Genomic DNA, 25,328 nt, shown 5'->3' with positions numbered 1-25,328 from the left:
AGGAAGCTCCATCAGAGGGAGTAATATTCAGAGAAAAATCTATGTTCTCCTCTAAATTCAGAATCCCCTAGAGAAGTTGGGGAGAGGTATCTTATCTGCCACACAGAAACACATACTCTGCATTTTAGGAAAATAAATCTTCAACCCAGGCTCACATTACATTTAAGTGTCTATTTCAGCCGATAGGTGGATCAATAAATAGGTAAAATAAAATAAAGAAGAAAAAGAAATGCATTTCTAATACCATACAGAAGAAAAGAAGTAATTAAACAGGTCAACAAGATTCAACCAGCATCAAATAAGCTGGTTTGGAACCTTAACGCCTGAGAAAATCAAGTATGCATAAATGGACCAACCTTCTAACAACCCTCCTTTCCTTAGACATAATGGAATGTGGGGTGGGGCTGACGCATGCCCACTTGGAAACACGTTCTTTCTGCCATATTCTCCCTTGTCACCCAAAGGCTGATCCCACAGAAGCAATATACTGCTTACCCAGGAGCTTATAAACCATAAAAATATGAAAAAACTGAAATCATGATGAATAAACTCATCTTTATAAGCCTATACTTTTTTTTTTTTTTTAATTCCAGACCAGGTGCAGTGACTCATGCCTATGATCCCAATATTTGGGGAAGCTCAGGCAGGAGGATTGCTTGAGGCCAGGAGTTGAAGACCAACCTGGGCAACACAGTAAGACCTTGTCTCTCCAAAAAAACCAAAAAATTAGCCGGGTATGGTGGCGCTTGCCTGTAGTCCCAGCTACTCAGGAGGCTGAGGTAGGAGAATCACTTCAGCCTGGGAGGCTGAGGCTGCAAGTGAGCTAAGATCACACCACTGCACTCCAACCTGGGCGACAGAGAGAAACCCTGTCTCAAAAAAATAAAAGAAAATATTAATAAAACAACAGATAAACACGACACATTTTCCTGGAATTAATGTAATGAAAGCTGTGGTAAGCTGCCCTCTGTTTCAAGAACAACGTCCTCTTCCACTAGTGGCTAGAGATGTCTGCTAAAGGCTCGCTACTTAACCCTCCTCAGGAACTGCCGTTAGCCAAAGGAAGCTGCTTTGTCAAAGTTACATCCTCCCTAGAGTAACCTATATCCAGTCAATGGTCTGTGAGGAAGTACAAAGATCAGGCCTCCTTGCTTTAATTTGGGACATCTCTGAAGAACCACCCCCAGCTGCTGAGCTCCCTGAGGGATCGGCTGAGGCCTCTGCTGCATCTGCATCACATTTCAACATTTCCCTCTGCTCAATCCTGCTTTCCTTACCCCTTATAGGTTTTCCCAAAAGCATGCCCCAATAAAACCTCCTGAATTCAAATTTTACCCCTAGGAGTCTCCCAAGGAAATCTACAGCATGAAACATTAAAAAAAATTACAACAGACATCTCAGACAAAACTTACATGAATTTCAAAGGTAAAATCCACTATTTCAAAGATATTTTAACTTGCACTAGACAAGCAAGTCTTCAGTGGACAGCATTAATTTTGTCGAGAAACCCTCCCTGCTCCTTCCTCTGATAAAGATTCTTCTGTTGAGAAATGCATCCCATACGGTTTGAGCAGGGCTGACCCAGTACCTCACTTCCTATTTACAAGTGTAAGAACATGACCTATACCAGCCAGCACAGCCTATCTCCTGGCCACTGTGACTGGTTACTAAGTGGGTATATGACTCCAAATCTTCCTCTAAGACTTTTTTGCCCCAATTAACAGAAAAGATTTGCTGCCAGAGTTCTAAATTGATAGAGTGTGAGAATAGGGCTGCAGACGGTAGTAAGAGACTGTCCTGGAAAGGGTTGGAGGGGAAAGGGAAGGAGCATGCCAACCCTAATTACAGCCTTTGAGATTCTGGATCCAACTATGCCTAAAACTAGCTGTACCCTTACATTTCCCAATTATGTGAGCCAATACATCTCTCCCCTACTCTGCCCATGCTTATTTGAGTAGGTTTCTGTCATCTGCAACTGAAAGTTATGATTTAATATGTCCTTAATAGTCTACAAATATGAGTTCATGCTTTTATGTCTTAGGGGTACTTTGATAGAATAGTGTGAGAAGCAGCAAAATATACTCAATCCAAACTCTTTTGCTTCAATGCCCACCAAAACAGGGCTCCTTTTCCACCCAACCTTAATTTTTACTATTCTCCGACACATCCCTGACTAAATGTAGTCAAGAGGGTGTCACTGTTAGGCCTGCCTACATCTCTACCTTTATTTGTGCTGTGATCAAATCCCTCACTCTTTGCCACTAAGAAAAACTATCTGTTCTTTATAACATTGAAGATAATTGAAATGGTCCAAGAATTTCACATTTGTTTTTCTGAACAATAGCACAAACTGTAGCTCAGATACTTTACAGCTGCATGACTTTGGGGAAATTTTTTAATTGCTGTAATCCTGTTTGATTTTCTCGTATATTAAAGTGCAAATAATAATAGCTATCTTTTGGATTTTATAGAAGAAATATACCAGAAGAATACAGATGAAACACAGCATTCAGCTCAGACCATATTGAACATTCAGTAGGTATTAGTTATTATGTCAATGAATACCTATGAGGATTTGATTGTGAATACTTTTACTCCATCACAAAAATATTTTATTCTAAGTGAATTTGTTTTGCAAAATGATACCTCTCCTTAGCCTCTTCATTAAATCAAAATCCTGACTCAGCAATAAATCAATGCAGATAGCTTAGAATCTATAAATACTATCATCAAACAAGCTTGATCAAATATGTGGCTAGAAAGCTCAATTTTTCTAGTTAGCAGCAAAAACAAATGAGTTATTTGAAAGTAAATTACAGATTTTTCTTGTTTTAGATTCAAGCTGTCAATTATACTTTAGCTTCTGAATGATTTTTCTTTTTTTTGCTTGCAGAAATGCAATAACAGATGTCAACCTGTGCTTGAGATATGGTGAGAAAGTTCTAATTGGGAGAACCCACATGGCAATTACGCTTCCCATTTCTGACATTACCATTCTCAAGCTGGCAATTAGAACTGCTCGATGCCAACATTTTCAGTTCCTGGCAACTTAAAAAACAGAATCTAGTCTGTGAATCAGAAGTATGCCAAATGCTCAGAGAATAATTTTAATCCATTTGTGTAGGTTCAACATCAGCTCACATATAAGCTTTACTAATTAAATCCTTCTTATTCACATATATGTTCACATATTAAAATAACAATAAAGTATTTTTTATGACAGCATTTTAATGATCACCATTTCCACCATTTAAACTATCTTATTTCCCTATGCCATGTGTACATGTTTTCAGTTAGAAATTTTTTAATGTATTATAATAAGGAATATATTTCAAAAATTCCTTGAACAAACTTTTAATTAATTGTTGAGACCGAGTCTCACTCTGTTGACCAGGCTAGAGCAGTGGTGTGATCATGGCTCACTGCAGCCTCAACTTCCTGGGCTCAAGCAATCCTTTCACCTCAGCCTCCTGAGCAGCAGAGACTACAGGCATGTACCACCACGCCTGGCTAATTTTTGTACTTTTAGTAGAGACAGGGTTTTGCCATGTTGGCCAGGCTGATCTTGAACTCCTGGGCTCAGTGGTCTGCCTGTCTTGGACTCCCAAAGTGCTGGGATTATAGGCGTGAGCAACCACACTGGGCAACAAACATTTTTAATAACTCAGTTAAAATATGCTAATGTAGGCCAGCTACGATGGCTCACAACTTTAATCCCAGCACTCTGGGAGGCTGAGGCAGAAGGACTACCTGAACCTGGGTGTTGGAAGTGCAGTGAGCTGTGATTGCATCACTGTATCCCAGTCTGGGCAAAAGAGCAAGACCCTGTATCACCAAAAAAAAAAAAAAAAAAAAGAAATGAAAAAAGCAACAAATTACTGCCAGGCACAGTGGCTCATGCCTGTAGTCCCAACTACTCAGGAGGCTGAGGTAGGAGGATTGCTTGAGGCCGGGAGGCAGAGGTTGCAGTGAGCTGAGATTGCATCACTGCATGAGATTACCCCCCAGCATAGGTGACAGAGCCAGACCCTGTCTCAAAACAAAAACAAAAACAAAACAAAGAAATTACTTACATAAAGACTATTAAATACATTTCATGACTGACATTATTTCACAATATTGTCTACAATAAATTAAAAAATGAGTATCAGCCACGCAGATTATGAGCTATGACTTTTTAATTCAAATATATTTTATCTGAAAAGAGGGAAAGAAGATTTTATCATATTGACTAGTCCCAAATTAATATTTCAGAAATTAGGGTACAAAAACCCAGTAAAAAGTTATAGCAGTTGTTCTGATAACTGGAAGTCTCCCATGCAGAGTTAATGGATAAGTGCTAAAGAATATGATTTATATTTGTGTCAAGCTTTATGGCGCATTCTTAAAGATATAACACGCTTCTCCTCCCTGAGGGGTGGATGGTGGCCAAATAACAACTATAGCAATTATGAAAAAAGTCAAGAGCATTTTATTGAATAAAAAATGTAAAATGTTAAGATAAACTATAAATTGATATTCTGTACTACTTAACTCGAATTTATATGGTTCACTACAGAAATTAGAAAAACTATAGATAAAGTCATAAAAATGAAAGCAATTCATTTCTAGGTTCTAGGAAAGGAATTCCTAGAATTCCTCTATTCTTCCAGTATTTTTTGTACCTATACACACATATGTGCGCACACAGTCTCTCTAACAAATGTCTCTGCTCTACATAGGTGGACTGACTCTGCTCTACGTAGCTGGACTGACATTATCTGCTAATACACATCCACCTTTTGTGTTTTTATACTCATCAGCTCTTCACACCTATAGAAATGCAGTGATGATGATAAAAATGACCATTAAAATATCACAGACAATATTACAAATTATATCACAAAGAGTTATTTTCCTAATAAATAAAGACAAATTAATAAGACCAATGGCTCATTAGAAAAATGAGCAAAGGAAATGAACAAGCAATTGACAAATGCCTGTTAAGTACATGAAAAGATATCTGATCTCATTTATAATAAGACAAATGCAAATTAAAATTGTTAAGATACTAATTTTCACTTATCACTGTGAAAACACATTGTCAAGATGTAGGAGAATAGACAGCCTCACACATTGCTAAGGACAGTATCAACTACTAAACCTCTAGGAAGGACAATATTGTTAATATTTTATAAAAATTATAAATGCACATTTCCTTTGACCCAGCAAGTCTACTTCTAGGAATTTACCTTACAGTTATGTTCACACTCAAGAAAAATAGGTTAAAAATTATCCACGACACCACTGTTTGTAATAGAAAAAGAATGGAAATTACTTAGTAGATGTCAATATAGGACTGGTTAAACTCATTACAGCATACCCACAAAATAGATTATAAAGGCCTACAGATGTGAAAACTATTTACTGATATGAAATGATCTCTAAGACATATAATTAAATAAAAAAGGAAAGTTTAAAAGTGAAAAAAGGAAGAAAATACTGATATGCACTTGTTAGTTATACATAAAATCTCTCTGCAAAGATAAAAAAGAAATTAATAATATTTGTTGCCTGCATATAGGGAGAGTGTGGGTAGGAGACAAAAATAGAAGGGTACAATTTAATGTAATATTTTTACAACTCCTGGGTTTTGAACCATGTGAATTTTTTTGTTAAAAATAAATTAAGTTTTAAAAGCTGCAGGATCTGAAAGGTGGCAGAGTTCTTCCATGAGCCTTCAGTAAAATATTCTTGTGAAACATTTTAATAGGGAGAGCAGCGCTAAGAGCAATGACAGGAGGGCAGACAGAAATTTACTCCTCACTGATGAGACACCAGTGCTCGGCATGTTACCAACACTCACAACAAAAATAACAAATCAAACAGAAAAAAGACAGACAGCAGCAAGGACCCTGAACGTTACAAATGATGAATGATCTCATTAAAACCAACACATGGCACACTTACAAAAAGACATCTGGTGGTGGATTTTCTGTCAAAAAGTGGTATGTTCACCACTTGGAGGGATATAAACCTATTTTAGGTCTAGAAAAAAACTTCCAGCCAACTTAAATGCCAGAATTTTATTATTGGAGGTGTTGGCATGAGGTGAGGAATAGGCAAGGAATATGAGAAAGCTGATTAAAATACCCTTCAATCTGTGAATGAGACAGACGTCTTGGGGCTTTGTCTTTGCAAGCCTATTCAAGCAGAAAATAAGCTGAAGTCATGTCACAAACAGGTGTCCCAGTGTGAGTTAGTTAACATGCAATTGGCCCTATGACACCGGCGGATTTGGCTACTGGCTTGGTAAGAGATTGGGGGGTGGAAAATACTTACATTTGATTTTTCAACCCATTTACAGACTATAAAATGTGGCTATAAGATTTTAAAAACAGACAAAACCATTTCATAACAGCCTAGTCATTTTAAAAAACACTGTTTTTCCCCCAGCAAAGAAGATACTTTATATACATGTATACAGTTTTTCATTTTAGGTAAAACATTTTTTAGTTTTATTTAAGATAAACTGAGCTCAATAATTTCATCAAGTTATGATTTCTTGCAGAGGGCTAACTGAAATAATATATGTACAGGCATACCTCATTTTACTGCCTTTCGCTTTGTTGTACATAGCAGATACTGTGTTTTTTTTGGGCACAGTTTTACTCTGTCGCCTGGGTAGGGTGCAGTGGCACGTGATCTCAGCTCACTGCAACCTCTGCCTCCCAGGTTCAAGTGATCCTCATGCCTCAGCCTCCCGAGTAGCTGGGATTATGGGCACGCACCACCACATCTGGCTAATTTTTGTAGTATTAGTAGAGATGGGGTTTCATCATGTCGGCTAGGCTGGTCTCGAACTCCTGACCTCAAGTGATCTGCCCGCCTCAGCCTCCCAAAGTGCTGGGATTACAGATGTGAGCCACCCTACGCCTGGCCAGATATTGTGTTTTTACAAATTGAAGGTTTGCAGCAACCCTGAGTTCGGCAAATCTATTGGTGCCATTTTTCCTAGAGTATGTGCTCACTTTGTGTCTTTCTGTCACATTTTGGTAATTCTCACAATATTTCATTTTTTTAAATTAAATCTGTTATGGAGATCTGTGAGGAGTGATGTTTGATGTTACTATTGTCATTGCTTTGGGGTGCTCGTGACAGTGTCCATATAAGACAATAAACCTAATTGATAAATGTGTGTGTTCTGACTGCTCCGCTCACTAGCCATTCCCCCACCTCTCTCCCGCTCCTGGGGCCTCCCTATTCCGTGAGACACAATGATAATTTAATCACGCCAATTAATAACCCCACAATGGCCTTTATGTGTTCAAGTGAAAGGAAGAGTCACAAGTCTCTCACTTTAAATCAAAAGCTAGAAATGATTAAGTTTGGTGAGGAAGGATGTCAAAAGCAAAGATGGGCTGAAAGCTAGGCTCCTTGCACCAAACAGCCAAGTTGTGAATGCAAAGGACAAGCTCTTAAAGGAAATTAAAAGTGCTACTCCAGTGAACACGAATGATAAGAAGGCAAAACAGCCTTAATTCCTGATATAAAGTTTTAGTGGTCTGGATAGAAGATCAAGCCAGTCACAACATTCCCTTAAACCAAAATCTAATCCTAAGCAGGGCCCAAACTCTTCAATTCTATAAAGGCTGAAAAAGGTGAAGAAACTGCAGGAGGAAAGTTTAAAGCTAGCAGAGATAGGTTCATTAGGTTTAAGAAAAAAAGTTGTCACCGCTCGATAAAAGTGCAAGGTGAAGCAGCAAGTGCTGAATGTAGAAGCTGCAGTAAGTTATCAAGAAAATGTAGCTAACTGATGAAGGTAGCTACATTAAACAACATATTTTCAATGTAGATGAAACAATTTAATATCGGAAGATGCCATCTAGGACTTTCATAGCTAGAGAGAAATCAGTGCTTGGCTTCAAAGCTTCAAAGGACAGGGTGACTCTCTTGTTAGGGGCCAATGTGGGTGATGAAGTTGAAGTCAATGCTAATTTAGCATTCTGAAAATCTTAGGGCCCTTAAGAATTATGTTAACTCTACTCTGTCTGTGCTCTATAAATGGAACAACAAAGACTGGATGGCAGCACATCTGTTTACAGCAAAAAGGATTCCTTTCAAAATATTACCACTCATTGACAATGCATTTGGTCACCCAAAAGCTCTGATGGAAATATACAAGATTAATGTTGTTTTTCATGCCTGCTAACACACATCTATTGTACAGCCCCATGGACCAAGGAATAATTTTTACTTTCAAGTCTTATTTAAGAACTACATTTTGTAAGGCTACAACTGTCATAGACAGTGATTCCTCTGATGGGTTTGGGCAAAGCACATTGAAAACCTTCTGGAAAGGATTCATCATTCTAGATGCCATTAAGAACACTGGTGATTCATGAAAGGAGGTCAAAATGCAACATCAACAGGAGTTTGAAAGAAGTTGATTCCAACCCTCATGCATGACTTTGAGGGGATCAAGACTTCAGTGGAGCAAGTAACTGCTGATGTGGTGGAAACAGCCAAGAGAATAAGAAGTGGAGCCTGAAGATGTGCCTGAATTACTGTAATCTCATGAGAAAATTTGAACTAATGAGGAGTTGTTTCTTATGGATGAGCAAGGAAAGTAGTTTACTGACATGGAATCGACTCCTGGTGACGATGCTGTGCACATTATTGGAATGACAACAAAAGATTTCAAAAATTATATAAACCTAGTTGATAAAGCAGCAGGAGGGTTTGAGAAGACTGACTCCAATTTTGAAAGAAGTTATACTGTGGGTAATGTGCTATCAAACAGCACTGCATGCTACAATGTATTCTGATTTTTCAGAAAGGGCCAAAGCCACCCTAACCTTTAGCAGCCACCACCTTGATCAGTCAGCAGCCATTAACATTGGATCAAGACACTTCACCAGCAAAAAGATTACAACTCACGGATGGCTCAGAGGATCACTAGCATTTTGTAGCAATAAAGTATTTTATTCTTATTTTTTTTTGAGACATAGTCTCACTCAGTTGCCCAGGATGGAGTGCTCAGTTGCCCAGGATGGAGTGCAAAATGGTGTAATCACACCTCATGGCAGCCCTGACCTCCCAGGCTCAAGCAATCCTCCTACCTCAGCCTCCTGAGTAGCTGGGTCTACAGGCATGAGCCACCATGCCAGGCTAATTTTTTAAAAAAATATTTTTTGCAGAGACAGGATCTCACTACGTTGCCCACTCTAGTCTCAAACCCCTAGGAAAAAAGTATTTTTTAATTAAAGTATGTATTTTTTTAGATGTAATGCTATTGCACACTTAATAGACTATAATATACACAAAGATAATTAATTTTGTATGCATTGGGAAACAAAAAAATTTGTGTGACTTGCTTTATTGCAATATTTGTTTTATTGCAGTGGTTTGGAATCCAACCCGCAATATCTCTGAGGTATGCCTATAAATCACTTAACAAAGTTTCTCTATATGTATTGGATTATATTGTGTAAAATATACTCATATAATACTTTGAAAAATTCATAAGCCATGCTTATTTCCAATTCATTGTTTTACCCCATAATTGTAATGTCTGGTCAAATATTAGCAGCTAAAGATAAAGTGGCTCTAATCTGGGCATCTATAACTCATCCTCCCATCCTAGGATTTCATTAAATTTGGGGTAAGATTTAACCATTCAGAAGAATTTGGCCGATGAGGTTTAAACCAAAATCCCATGTAAGTGAGAATCATTTAAACATTTAGAAAATCACAACATTGGCAAAATACTACTTTTAAACAGCATAGCTATTTATACTGATGGGGGGAAAAATGTTTTCTTCTCTCTAGGAAAACTTTAGAGATATTCTGGGAAATGAAAGATCAAAGAAGTCAATTTACTTCTTCAGTATAACAGATTGGAAGGCAAAAATGAATAATTTAACATTAAGTTTTTCACAGTAAAATGCCGGGATTATAAGGCATGAGACACCATGCCTGGTGAATTGTGCAGAATTACACATTAAAGTAATAACAGGCAAGGCACAGTGGCTCATGCATGTAATCTGAGTGCGTTGGGAAGGTAAGGTGGCAGGATCACTTGAGGCCAGGAGTTTCAGACCAACCTGGGCAGCATAGCAAGACCCCATCTCCACAAAAATAAAAATAAAAAAATCAGCCAACCATGGTGGTGAACACCTGTAGTCCTAGCTACTTGGGAGGCTGAGGCAGGAGTATCACTTGAGCCCAGGAGCTAAAGAGCTATGATCACACCACTACACTCCAGCCTGGGCAGCAAAGTGAGACCATGTCTCTCTAGGAAGAAAAAAAAAAAAAAAAAAAAAGTGGCCAGGCGCGGTGGCTCAGACCTGTAATCCCAGCACTTTGGGAGGCCGAGGCAGGCGGATCATTATGTCAGGAGATCGAAACCATCCTGGCTAACACGGCGAAACCCCGTCTCTACTAAAAATACAAAAAAATTAGCTGGGCGTGGTGGCTGGTGCCTATAGTCCCAGCTACTCGGGAGGCTGAGGCAGGAGAATGGCGTGAACCCGGGAGGCGGAGCTTGCAGTGAGCTGAGATCATGCCACTGTACTCCAGCCTGGGTGACAGAGTGAGACTCCGTCTCAAAAAAAAAAATAAATAAATAAAATAATAATAATAATAACAAAGGCTATTATTAAAATTTTAAAAATAAGGATAAAAACTGTTTATCGTGATGCTAGTTAGGGAGAAATGGGAGTTAAAGTATATAAGATAATACATTAATACAGAAAAAACAAACTCGCTTGTTATACACTTTAAAAAAAATCAATATTTAATTCAACACTATTGTCATTTCATCTGTTTAAGAAAATTATACCCCTGAAGTTCTTTTCTCTTGCTGCTTTTAGAAAAAAAAAAGTTTCACATCAAGCATTTATGGGGGATTGGAGTGGGGAGGACAACAATAAATGAACCTCATTATAATTAAAATCAGATTCCATGTGTATAGAACTTCATGACTATACACACGGGAACCTGCTTCCTTGCTCACACCAACTTCATCTGGATTAAAAAGCCCCCCAGTAGCCACAGATTTACCAAGATTTCTGTTTTAAAGCAAAACTATCTTTAAAACAAAGGAGTTCTATTTCTTGAAGCCTGAAGAACTAAAGACTAGCTTTTAGTATGTTATAACTCCATCTACTCATTCCTAGCATCATAAAGAAGACCTTCCCTAGGATGCAGTTCATTTTCTTTGCCACGATGCCTTGCTCATTAGGGGTGTTACAGAGCTCCCTGAGCAATGAGGCTTAGGGATCGTGATATGCTCAGAAACTCACTACCTGGAACAGAGAGGTTTCCAGTAACACATGCTAAACAAGGGATGAAAGCAGTACAGCAGTCTAGGGTCAGAATACTGAAGATACACACATACACACACAGATGTATCTGATGCCTGCAGAAAGCCATTCAGAGCGTGGGTAGTCACAAAACTATAGACTCTTCTGGTGCATCTTCCCATCAGATGCTTGTATAGTATCCCTGCATGGTACCTTCTGAGGCAGTGGTCCCAGTGTTTGAGAAGCCACTTCTCCCTCTGCCCTTCTACCTTGCTTGCTCTCGTCTCCTGGCCTTCATGTGTGCTGTTTACTATGCCTGGAACACATTTTCCATCCACCATTTTGCCTCAGCATTTGGGTCTCATCTTCGAAGTTGCTTCTGGGAAGCTGTACATGGTCCCCTTGGTTGCTTCCACAGCACCCTGCGCCCACTGGCCACAGCCCTCCTAACACGGCACTGGATGACCTGCTCCTACACTGTCCTCCCTACTCTCCTGAGTTCTGCGAAGGCAGAGATCATGTTCATCTCATTCACCATCGTATCGACAGTGAGAAAGGCAGTAAGAGTAGCACTTAAAACATGGCTTCTGTGAGGACTCAATGAATATTAATGCACATAAAGTATTAGAACAGCATTTAGCACAGAGTAAGTATGGAATAAACGTTAGCAGTATTATCATAGTAGCACCCATCATATGGAAGACATTTTATTTATTTTAATTTAATTTTCTTTGAAAAGAGTCTCACTCGCTCTGTCGCCAGGCTGGAGTGCAGTGGCATGATCTCAGCTCACTGCAACCTCTGCCTCCTGAGTCCAAGCAATTCTCCTGCCTCAGCTTCCCGAGTAGCTGGGATTACAGGTGCACGTCACCACGCCCGGCTAATTTTTGTATTTTTAGTAGAGACAGGGGTTCACCATGTTGGCCAGGATGGTCTCGATCTCTTGACATCGTGATCCGCCCGCCTCAACCTCCCAAAGTGCTGGGATTACAGGCATGAGCTACTGTGCCCGGCCATGGAAGACATTTTAAATAACTTGCATGAATAAAATGATTCTCCCAACTGATCCTAGTTCCTCTGACAGCCAGCATCTCTCCATTCACTAGGCTTTGTGATGTCTCCATATGGATATTATGTTCTGTCAAGTCTTCATCAAAATCCCAAGCTCCTCCACTGTTTCTTCTATATTAAGGTTTGTAGACACCTCATTCACATCCTGACCTATCTCAAGATCAACTTTTATTGTCTATTATTTGTACAAAGTTAAAAATTAGGTCTAATTTTAAGTTCTTTTATCATCATGGGCAGCTACTTTATTAAGTTTTGTTGAACTGTGCTTCAGTTTTTCTACCTACACGAGTCAGGCGGTGAAGGGTAATACTACCAAACTCACAAGAACATCACAAGGATTAAAGTACTAACATAAACAAAGGATGAGATATGCAGGGGTTATATATAAGGATAGGCCTTTCGGTGAACATGATGTAGGTTGTCTGGGCTTAGAGCTGTTGCAGAAGGCTTTGGATCTTTCTTCCTCCAAGTACATAAATTATATTAGAAATATTTTAAAAATTAATGAAAATAAAGCAGCATTCAATTTCAACCCTCAGCCCTCAGGTTCCCACTTCTGGAGAGCAGAATGAATATGAAGAGGCAGCTGTGTGTCCAGGAGCCCCAGGTGTGCATCAGCTGTGCACCATTCCTGTGCTGCTCCTGGCTCCTGATAACTCCATAATCGGCATCTTAAGGTTGATTCTATTCTCCTCTGTTTCTTCTTGAATAAAAATATGTTGGCCAGACGCAGTGGCTCAGGCCTGTAATTCCAGCACTTTGGGAGGCCGAGGCGGGTGGATCACGAGCTCAGGAGATGGAGACCATCCTGGCTAACACGGTGAAACCCCATCTCTACTAAAAATACAAAAAATTAGCTGGGCGTGGTGGTGGGCACCTATAGTCCCAGCTACTCAAGAGGCTGAGGCAGGAGAATGGCGTGAACCTGGGAGGCGGAGCTTGCAGATTGCGCCACTGCACTCCAGCCTGGGTGACAGCGCAAGACTCTATCTCAAAAAAAAAAAAAAAAAAAAAAAGTTAAAGGCTTAGAAGACTCCAACTCTAATATTTATTAGGTTAAAAAAACTTAATCTCATTGATGGAGGCCCCAGTGTTACCCTAAGCTGAGGAGGCAGCAAAGGAAACATACCTAAAAAGACTACAAGAGATACTGTCTTGGGTCCCTAAATCTATGACAGGACTGACAGTACAAACATGGTCCTTGCCCCTAAGAAGTTCACAGTCTAGTGGGAGATATAAGTATACAGTAATTACAACACAGTGTCACTGTTGTAACTGACAGAAAGATGCCAGAGTGGAGTGTTCACTGAATGAACATAGAGAAGAAAGAATGACTTCAATTGGAAAAAGCATTTCAGAATAGTAGATAGACATTTGAGTTAGGTCTTAAGAAGAAGTAGGCATTTTCTAGGTAGCGAAGAGGGGAAAGGGACATTTCAGGTAGGTGCAGAGGCCCTGGACATTCAGGAATGAAGGAAGTGTAGGCAACACCAGCACACATAGGGCAGGGATGAATGGTGAATGAAGAGCTTGGAGAGGTCAGAACTGGGTCAGATTGTGAACAGCTGCCCATGTCATGCTAAGGGGTTTCCACTTTCCACCTACAAGTATCAAGAAGTCATGAAAAGGGAAGTAACATTAGAGGGTTTGTCATGGCCCAGGCAAGAGATGTCAAACCATTGCGTGAGGCAAGGTAAGGCAGACACAGTGAGAACACGAGGGAGGCTCTGCATTTTGGAGATAACTGAAGAGCATCAGGGGACCAAGATGCAAGACAGATGGTGAGAAACCAGACCTACAATAGCTAAACCACAGATTCTTTAATTCATTTAACAACGATTAAATATCTACGGAGTCTCCATTACACTGGGATATAACAGTGAATTAGAGACAAAAGATCTCTGCCCTCAATGAGATTATATTCTAGTGGCAGACATCAACGAATAAGAAAAGAGACCAACAAAACAACTACAGACCATGATGGCTGCTAAAAAGGAGGTAACAGGGCAATGCGATTAAAACAGAAACAGCAGGCTGGGCACAGTGGCTCACGCCTGTAATCCCAGCACTTTGGGAGGCCGAGGCAGGCAGATCACGAGGTCAGGAGATCGAGACCATCCTGGCTAACACAGTGAAACCCCATCTCTACTAAAAATACAAAAAATTAGCCGGGCGTGGTGGCAGGTGCCTGTAGTCCCAGCTACTCCGGAGGCTGAAGCAAGAGAATGGCGTGAACCCGGGAGGCGGAACTTGCAGTGAGCCGAGATCGTGCCACTGCACTCCAGCTTAGGCGACAGAGCAAGACTCCGTCTCAAAAAAAAAAAAAAAAAAAAAGGCAGTGTGTGCTGAATATATAAAGGAGTCTGGGGTGGCCTGAGGAGATGTCCTTTCGGCTGAGGTATGAAGGGTGTGAGTGAAAAAATCATACTTAAAAGGGTCAAGGAAGACAACATTTATAAGAAGCGTTTAATATGTCAAGAAACTAATTAAGCACCGCAGGTACAGCCACACTTGAGAAGAGTGCAAAGATCATTATAATCAGATAATCAGAAATGACAACCCATACCTGTAGAGCCTACTGCTGAAGAAATCCAAGATGAGTTAACTATATTAGACATCTTATCTCTCAAAGATCAAAATGTCTGAAATATTCTACCTTAGTTTGGGTGATGTTTATGTGTATGAATGACACAAGAAAGTGCAAGAGGAAGAGAAAATTTTCATCACTTTGAGTACATAATCTAGAGAACAGAAATTAGGACATTAAAAATCTATTTTACATGCCTTATACAGTTCTTGCTGCAATATCATGAACACATGCTATACAATGAGCAATTATTTTCACTGTTCATTCATTGATGACTAACATTACTGTATTAGGAATTTATTCTGTACAAGGATTTTCTACCAGCAGATTGTGAAAATATTTTTATTTTTAGCCTATACTGACATCAATATAGTAGTAATGTCAGTATTGAATGTTACAGCTAGGTTACCAATTTTAAAAAGTTAAATCTGTGTTTTTAAAAGGCCTACAGCATCCTCAATTTTGATTAATTTATCTACAACATTGAACTGCTTTTCTGTAAAATCTATCTCAAATTTAAGATATAAAATAAAACAGTATACAATAATTTCATAGAAAATTTTACCAGGAATGCACTTACTTATCTGTATACACTTTGCCTACACTGTAAGACTAATAACAAAAATGAGGAAAAGCTTGTTGAATAAATATAACAAAAATTTTAGTCACACAAATTTTATTTTCTGCATAAAATTTTAAGACTAGACGGAAGCTTAACATGTCTTGCCTCCTCCCCCATTTTTATGTTTTTAGAGACAGGGTCTCACTCTATTACCAAGGCTGGATGGAGCACAGTGGTGAGATCATAGCTCACTGCAGCCTTAAACTCCCGGGCTCAAAAGATCTTCCTGTCTCCGCCTCCCAAGCAGCTAGGATTCCAGGATTCTAGGATCTTGCTATGCTTCTCAGGCTGGTCTCAAAACACCTGGCCTCGGCCTCTCAAAGTGCTGGGATTACAAAAGTGAGCCACTGAGTGCCAGGCCTTCCTCCCCATTTTTAAAGATGAGTAAACAGAAGTCTTGCAAATGCTATTTGATTTTAAGAAGTTACATGAATAATGAATGGTATGATTCACCAATAAAGGGGCTTTTAAAAAAGATCAGTGGTAATATAAATATTTCAAATTATGAAATAAATAAAAAAACGAGTTATTTGCTTTAAAGAAAGCTTTCAAAAAATTCTTTTAAAACAGTGTACTTCTATGATACATCAAGTTTCTACTATAATATCATTATACCCCTACTATGAAACAGTGTATTACTGGAGAATTTGGTGAGCATACTGCACACTCTCAACATGGAGGCAATGATGGCTAGAGCATGCTAGGAACGTATCAGAAAAAAATCAACTGACTTTCTAGTCTTAAAATTATTTTATCTCAGTCTTTGACACTTCTATGATACTCTATCTTTTCTCATTTCACATCTCCCTCTTTATTTGTTTATTTTATAGATAGGGTCTTGCCTTGTTGGCCAGGCTCGTCTTGAACTCCTGGCTTCAAGCGATCCTCCTGCCTTGAGCTCCCAGAGTGCTGTGATTACAGGCATGAGCCACTGTGCCTGGCCTCCCTCTTATTTCATACGTGAACTTTACATGCTACCCCTCATCCCATTTATGTGCATATGCAGGACCATCATCCCCTAACACCAGCGTGTGCATGCCCACACATTCTCTCATAAACTCTCTTCTCTCCAAAGCCAAATCTTAGTCTCTCTGACTCACATATTCTCTCTCCAAGACTGCTCAGAAACCTACATCAAAGTATCTACCTCCATTTTCTTCAGAACTCTCTCTTCAGTTTCATCTAACAGTGCATTTTATGTGACACTCTTAGAGGAAAACAGCAATTACGTCTATGTAGTGGAACACCTTTGCTGGACTGAAGGGTATGATGAGGATGAAAATGCTGTTATCAGCAGCATTCAGAACTTACTTCTGTGTGAATCTCTAATCTCTCTAAGCCTCAGTTTACTAATTTGCAAAGAGTCACAGGATTGTTACAAGGATCAAATGGAGTAAGCAAGAGAAGGCATTTTATAAAGGAGCTGTATGAATATAACAGTAAAGTAGCAGGGGTTAAAGTTTTAGGTAATGATAAATAATTTTATTTAACAATAACAAAACTGGGGACTGATGATCAAAAAATTACCTGGACCACAATAGATTAAAGGATACTACCATTAATACAATTTCATTTTCTCCAGTAAAAAATTTTACAATTGAAACTGCCCCCTCTGCACAGCACAGCCTCACCAGCTACCCCTGCAGTATGGCTCTGGAATATGGTGGTGTCACTGGCAGCAGGGCAGGGTGGCTCTTCTTTCATACAACCTGATGCACTCAATGGATTGCTTAGACAGTGCCTCCAGCTATACTTAACTTACAAGGATATCAAATTGCTTAGGAGACACAGTAATGTGTACTTACTTTCAAGGATATCACATTGCTTAAGAGACAAAGTAATAGCAGGCCTACCCAAATGTTTATCATTCAAAGAATAACCTTAAAGGAGTTCATTGGTTGTTTAAGAAGGAAATCATCACATCACGAAAGGGATTAGAATATAAACAAATTTGCTTTCTAAATAAATAGATGATGAACCAGGTACTGTGCTTTATAAAGTAGCCAGGTTCAGTAAATGCACTTAACACTTTACAGAACAAGTATAACATTGGAAAACAGATGGTAGATTTTATATTTTAATAAATTGCCAATTTGCCATATAAGAAATTTAGTATAATTAAAGTACTTTTGGACTATCAAATCAGACACATTATCAGCAACTGAGCTCAAATGTTCTGACACTATGCTTCCACCCCAATTTATATGCATTCATGCACACACATATACACAGATATAAGGTAGTTTGAAAAATTGTTGATACTCAATTTTTAATTTTGTTGAATCAGAGTCTATTGTTTCAAAAATTCTACTTGGTACACACTAACTCATAGGTATAAAGAATGATTCTTAAAATATATTAAGTATTTTGGGATCTTCCGAAAAAAATCCAATTAACAAATAGTATTTATTAGTGTGAAAACAGTATTTTTGAGAAAAGGTTGAAACCATTTACATACATAAACTAACATGTATAAAAATGTTCTATCATTTCAAGAAAACCTTATACACTGCAGAGGTAAAAGAAACTTACATTCCTGAAACCTTAGTGTTGATAGGCAATTTATGTGCTTTCTTTGTCTAGGAAATCACTCAAGATGAGAGAAGTGATGACAGGAACTTCAAAGGAAGAGTGTTTCAACAAGGATGAAGGCTGATTACTGGCAGGCAGCAGAGGGGAGATGGAATATTAGCAAACCCACCTCAATCGAAACAGGGAGATGTAGAGGAGAGATCAGCTTCCCGCAAGAGGAAAGCAAAAGAAAGCACTACCCTTAGGGGAACAAGTGTTGTCAGAAGAGCCTGAGGGGACTCTTTCCAAATGGAGTGCAGTTTCCAGAGAAGACTGGGAAAGGGTGAGATGGAGATCAACGGAGTAGAAACAGAGGAGAAGGAGATATAAAAACAGGATGGAACTAATGCCTATAAAGTCCTAGCCTTGGGGTGGTGACAGGGTGAGAGATGTGGCTGGAACTTCAACCAGTTGGGAGGGCCCAACCTTGGTCAGCCTGGCCAGTTTCTGCAGGCACTGCCACACAGCAGTTTTACTCCACCTGTCAGCTTTTTCTTTAAATAAACTTTAATAATGTTTGAGCCTCTTTTTGAAAGTGTGTTTGCATATCTTGCAAAGCAAAATTTTAATCAAGAGCAAAAAAAATTTTTTTTTTTTACATTAGATGAGTAATGTGCTGACATACAAGGTTTAGAAAAAGGAACATCTCGCACACAAGTGTGAATATCCAATCATCACGCTTAGGAACTGCAAAAGGATCAAGAGCAAACATTTTTTAAATGCTCACTGCAGTAGAGTAGTAAAAATACTAATATTGTTCTATTTAAGCTCAGAAATAGTTTCTAAGAATGCCAGTGTTGGAAGGACTTTAAGAGCTCATTTAATTTCCTCTATTAACAAATTTGCTTTCTAAATAAATAGATGATGAACCAGGCACTGTGCTTTATAAGGTAGCCAGGTTCATACATGTACACCCTAAAAATAATGCTCTGGGGAAGGCAATCTCAGTTTTAACAAGCTGGGAAAGGTAACAACAGCCTTAAAAAGTAATCTTTTCTACTATTTGAGAAAACCTAGTTGAGGACGTGCCTTTGGATGTTCACTTTGAAGCTTTTAATCAAATCCCACTTCCTCTGGTTCTGCTCAATGAGAACAGCTAATCCATTACACACACACACAACTTATTTATTCTTAACATAGAGTTCACCTTTTTTCCACTCTGTTGACAACTTTCCTCCTTGATCCAATTTTATAAAATTAAAAAAAGAAAAAGGCAAAGCTTTTCATTGCCCTATCATAAAAAGACAGACTATAGGCAGTACCCTAGCTAGAGCAGAGGAAGGATGCTTAGAGCTCTTATTCATATATACACAATGGATCTATTTAAGGGTGATTTATTAAGGGTGATCTGCCTGAGACATCAGTCACCTACTTACTACCAGGGTTAAGTATACCTTATTGGGCAAATAGTTTAGTTTTTCCTTTCTTGCTTACATATCCAGTATGTGTTCTTCCCCAAACTGTGGGTCATGGTAAGTTTTAGCCTAGTGCTTCTGATAAACCCTATATGTTAGTTGTAAAAGAAATGATACTGTGACAGTTAATTTTAGGTGTTGACTTGACTGAATTAAAGAATACCTAGAGAACTGGTAAAGCATTATTTTTAGGTATATATTTGGATGAATGTGTTTCCAGAGGATACTAGTGTGTGAGTCTGAGTGGACTAAGTGGTGCCCTCAGTTTAGGTGGGCACCATCCATTTGGCTGGGGCCCTGGATAGAATAAAACAGAGGAAAGAAAATTGGCCTCTCTCTCTCTCTCCTGGTGCAGGGATACACTTTTCTTCTCCTATCTTTGGTCTTTGGACTTGGACTGAGCTGTGCTGCTGGAATAACAGGGTCTCCAGCTTGCAGACACCCTGTCATGGGATAATGACATGAGCCAATTCCCCTAATAAGTCCCCTCTCATATATCTTGAACTCCTGGCCTCAAGTAATCCTCCTGTCTGAGCCTCCCAAGTAGCTGGGATTACAGGCATAAGCCTGCACCTGGCCCCCTTTCATATACCTATATGTCTATATATCCAATTGGCTCTGTCTCTCTGGACAACCCTGACTAATATATATCCATTACCTAACATGTACTGAGCTCTCACCTTCTGCCAGATGCTGTGCTATTTTATATAAGATCTCATTGAATCTTCACAACCACCTATGTAACACATGCTGACTCACCTTTTAAATAAATAATAAATAAAATAGTTAAATGATCAGATGTGAGTGTCACCTCTTTTCTGAGCCTTTATCCCTCCCTGGAAGAGGTCCTAACATGTTTCAGAATGGACAGAAGAGAAGAGCGACAGAAAGGGGGTGGAAAGCAAGTCACATGGGAATGGACTGAACTAGTTCAGTAGCATTTATTTCCATTTGCAAGGAATCTGTATGAAAATCTGTTTCTTAAATGGTTCACACTGTTGATATTTCAATACAATAGATTTAATTTTACCTAAGTTGCTTCTTTCCTAAATGACTTTCAGCACTCATCTAAAGGATGGTAATAAATCTTTTAAAACAATACAGCGGACAATATTGAAAATTTAGGTTTCTCTTCCAACAAATATCAAATGCACGCCAATCAAACAATGCCAATAAATATCAAAGCAGTAGTACTCACCTCTTTTGCACTCTTAATTTTGGTCAGAAATGTATGGAGCTCCATTGTTTCTGCAAACAGTGCACGACATACTGCCTGATAATGATTTGGTGCATCTGATTCAGTAGGGAGATGAGCAGCACACAACTATAGAAGAGGAAAATAAAATAATGGTGCTTGGTTACTATTTGGGTTTTTTTTGTACTTAAAAACAGACACGAGCAGAGTGCAGTGGTTCACGCCTGTAATCCCAGCACTTTGGGAGGCCAACGCAGGCAGATCATGAGGTCAAGAGTTCGAGACCAGCCTGACCAACATGGTGAAACCCTGTCTCTACTAAAAATACAAAAATTAGCTGGGCGTGGTGGCATGCACCTGTAATCCCAGCTACTCAGGAAGCTGAGGCAGGAGAATTGCTTGAACCCGGGAGGCGGAGGTTGCAGTGAGTGGAGATCATGCCACTGTACTCCAGCATGGGTGACAGAGTGAGACTCCGTCTGAAAATAACAAAAACAAAAAAAAACAGACACACTCCCATATCTGTATTTTCATATCAGACAGCCAGGCAATTCCCATCATCCAGGGCTTAATGTACCACAAGACCATCAGTAAGGTCTACATAATTATATGGGAAAAGTGGTCCACTAACTAACTGAGACCCAGCAGCACAGATGAGCTTACTAGAATTAGCTTCTATTTGAAAATGATAGGACATATGTAAAAGTTTTGGTTGGGAACAGAAAGGGAACCACTGTTTATTGTGTACTGATGATGGATCCAGTTTTTTAACAGCTACCATTTATTAAGCAATTATCATGCCAGCTACAATATTTGACATGTCGTATATACAACATAATACCATTTACTCTTCAACGTAATGCTGAATTATCCTCATTTTAATGGAAAAAGAAACTGAGGCTAACAGGAGTCACAAGACTTGTCTGTCCATAGTCACATGGTTACCATGAGGGAGAAGGAGAAGTCAAACACAGTCAGTCCCTACTGGGTTCTGAAGCCAGGCTCATTCCAATACATGTTGAATTTTGTAACGTAGTAAAAAAAAGAATGTCAGGAAAACATATGGACCTCAGGGAAGCTGCCTCATCAGTAGATGGGGAGTGGAGGAAAGAGGGCAGAGGGCGATGTAAGGCCACGGGTGCTGCCTACAGCCCTAATGTCCTTTACCATACATAATCCATAATCCCCACCCAACTACTTGTGGGTAAAAGGTGCAACTTAGTATCATGCAAAGCAATTTAGAAAAATCAAACACCATTTAATTTATCAGATTGGAAAGACATCCTATTAAGAGTCCCATACACAGGAATAATTTTATCTTTCTATAAAATAATTTTGTATCCACGTACAATCATTACATTTTAAAGTACTTCATTTGCACTAATAAGCTGTAAGTTCTCTTAATTTCTTACTAGTCAGTAAACTTGACACTAATACAATAACTAAAAATATGCATCTTATTTTAATAATTTCTATCAATTACAGAATAAATGACATCTTTGTAGTCTGTAATATCCTTAATAATGTGGCTTTCTGTTTTCATGTATAGTAACCATCTTATACAATCTAATAGTTAGACCACTATCTTTTGCAAAATACATTCTCAAGAAAATATCTTTAGTTTGAATAGGAAACCTTCACAGTAGCAAAAAAAGCTAAAAACTGCTTTATCCATAAGCATTAAAAGCAGAAATCTCACAAGTTTATTACTCACAGAGCCACCAGTAAACAGAGAGTATATTTTTTGCTCAATTATTTTTGTATTTAGAAAACATCTTGCAATACAGAATTGTCATTCAAGGTAATGAAAGACAACTACTGAGGCTTTACCTTATGTAACTTAACGCTAATCTTATATTCCAGTTACATAATGAAATGGCATAAAGCCACTGGGTTTCAAAGTTTTCAACTGCTATCCACAGTAAGAAATAAAGTTATATATATTCACATATTATACACAAACACATGCATATGTGCATGTTATACATACAAAAGCTTCACAAAACAAAACTGGCACATTCAATTGAATTCACAACCCAATCACTGGTTGTAAACTGCAACTTTAAAAACACTGGTGTAAAGGTAATAGCTAGGTCTAAAAAATGTTTTTTTAAATGCATATGACAATCTCATACATAGAAAATCTAAAGTAATACTACTAGAGTTAATAAGCAATTTCAGCAGTTGCAGAATACATGATTAACAAACAAAATCAGTTGTATTTCTACACGCGGCCAGAGAACAATTGGATAATGAGGTCAAGAAAATCACTCCATTTACAATTGCATAAAAAATGCTAAGAAATAAATTTAACCAAGGAGGTGTAAGACTTATACACTGAAGAGTACAAAATATTGTAAAAGAAATTAAAGAAGACCTAAATAAACAGAAAGACATCATGTACTCATACATTGGAAGACAATATGGTTAAGGCAACATTACCCAAAGTGATGAACAGATTGAATGCAATCCCTAACAAAATCCCAACAGCCTTTCTTTAAGAAATGGAAAGACTGATCCTAAAATTCATATGGAATTGCAAGGGGCCCCTTGCAACAACCCAATTTAGAGATCAGGAAACTGAGATTTAGACCAGGTAAGTAATTTGCCCAAGGATACACAGCTAGTCAATGGCAGAAATGGAACCGAAACCAGGTAGTCTGACTCTGGAGCCCAAGTTCTTTTCCGTTCTACTCTAAAATAAATGTAATTACCTTTATATTAAAGGGAATAATGTTCTTAAAGTACTTAAAGCATACAGCATGGTATACAGTAAGCATGCAACAAAATCATTTTTATAGTTACAAAAAAAAGAGGTTAGGGGGACAAAATTAGGTTATATGACCTTGGACAAGTTATTTAACATTGCTGGGTTTCCATTTATCTCTAAAAAGAGAGGACTGGTTTATGTAACCTCTTATATAAATCTGTCTCTCCTCTTTACGTATAAACTTCTAAATTAAACTGAAATACTGAGGTTTTTGAGGGATCAGTCTTGGATCTTTGGGTATCCTCTGTTTACTGTAGCTGCCCTTGTCTAGTCTAATGGCTTTAAATGCCACCTATAGGCCGGTAACTCCTCAACCCCTATTCCAGGCCAGCCCTTTATGTTAACAACTTATGGCTATTTACTTAGCATTTCCACTCAGAAGTCACAAAGACAGCTCAAACAACTCTGAGAGTCATCCTTTTTTTCCCCCCTTAATATAGGGTCTTGCTATGTTGCCCAAGCTGGTCTTGAACTCTTGGGCTCAGGCAATACTCCTGCCTCAGCCTCCTGAGTAGCTGGGATTACAGGTGTGCGGCAGCATGCCTAGCTGAGAGTCATCCTTGATTATTCTTTATTCCCATACCACTCATATCCAATCCATCAGTAAGTCTTCTTGTTTCTACCTTCAAAATATACCACCTGACAGTTCTCTACTTTTCTCCATCTCCTCCACCATCATCATGGTCACAGCCACCATTTTCTTTCATTAGAGGACTCCCAACTTCCTCTCTCACTAGTCTACATGGTTCTTCACCTGACAGGCAAAATCTTTTATAAATGTAATTTGGATTATGTTCATTCCCTGCTTAAAAGCATCCAATCATTCATTCAAACAATATTCACCAAATGCCAACTACGTAGCAGGCACTGTGGCAGAAAGAAGACACAGTATTTGATATGGTTTGGCTGTGTCCCCACCCAAATCTCATCTTGAATTCCCATGTGTTGTGGGAGGGACCTGGTGGGAGGTAACTGAATCATGGGGGCAGGTCTTCCCTGTGCTGTTCTCACGACAGTGAGTAAGTCTCATGAGATCTGATGGTTTTATAAGGGGGAGTTTCCCTGCACAAGCTCTTTTTTGGCCTGCTGCCAGCGATGTAAGACATGACTTGCTCCTCCTTGTCTTCCACCATGATTGTGAGGCCTCCTTAGCCACGTGGAACTGTGAGTCCATTAAACCTATTTTTCTTCCCAGTTTTAGGTTATGTCTTTATCAGCAGTGTCAAAAAGGACTAATACAGTATTGAACAAGTCAACATCCCGTTCCTCTCAAAAATAGTAATGGGTATCTCAGACCCTTAAACATACACATACACATACACACACACACACACACACACACACATTGGGAATAACAGCTACTATTAAGAAAAACAGGCCAGGTGTGGTGGCTCAAGCCTGTAATCTCAGCACTTTGGGAGGCTGAGGTGGGTGGATCACCTGAGGTCAGGAGTTTGAGACCAGCCTGGCCAACATAGTGAAACCCCGTGTCTACTAAAAATACAAAAATTAGCTGGACATAGTGGTGAGTGCCTGTAATCCCAGCTACTTGGGAGGCTGAGGCAGGAGAATTGCTTGAACCCGGGAGGTGGAGGCTGCAGTGAGCCAAGATCACGCCACTGCACTCCAGCCTGGGCAACAGAGACTCTGTCTTAAAAAAAAAAAAAAAGAAAGAAAGAAAAAGAAAAAGAAAGCAGATGAGGTAGAAAATGAGGCCAGTGGTGGGGAGGGGCAATAATGTGGAAAGTGGTCAGTAGGTGGCACCAGAGCAGAGAGCTCAATGAAGATTGGAGTGAGCCATGCACAGACCTA

At 39.0% G+C, this 25,328-nt stretch overlaps 1 protein-coding gene and 1 non-coding gene across 11 annotated transcripts in view; both read right to left on the bottom strand.

The window, feature by feature from the left end:
* Positions 1 to 25,328, bottom strand: part of SPIRE1 (spire type actin nucleation factor 1) — a 209,655-nt gene that overhangs the window by 66,202 nt on the left and 118,125 nt on the right. For all 10 annotated transcript variants that reach the window (XM_063716827.1, XM_002828012.6, XM_063716826.1 and 7 more), the window contains one exon: positions 20,750 to 20,875. In XM_063716827.1, the coding sequence (XP_063572897.1) occupies positions 20,750 to 20,875 (126 nt within the window). The remainder of the gene's footprint in view (positions 1 to 20,749; positions 20,876 to 25,328) is intronic.
* On the bottom strand, positions 18,735 to 18,835 carry LOC112130011 (small nucleolar RNA U13). Its single transcript, XR_002912332.1, has one exon. It is a non-coding gene; the product is annotated as a small nucleolar RNA U13 (small nucleolar RNA).

This window comes from Pongo abelii, chromosome 17, assembly GCF_028885655.2.
Source record: "Pongo abelii isolate AG06213 chromosome 17, NHGRI_mPonAbe1-v2.0_pri, whole genome shotgun sequence".
Classification (NCBI taxonomy): Eukaryota; Metazoa; Chordata; class Mammalia; order Primates; family Hominidae; genus Pongo; species Pongo abelii.
This window is presented reverse-complemented; position numbering and strand designations above follow the sequence as displayed.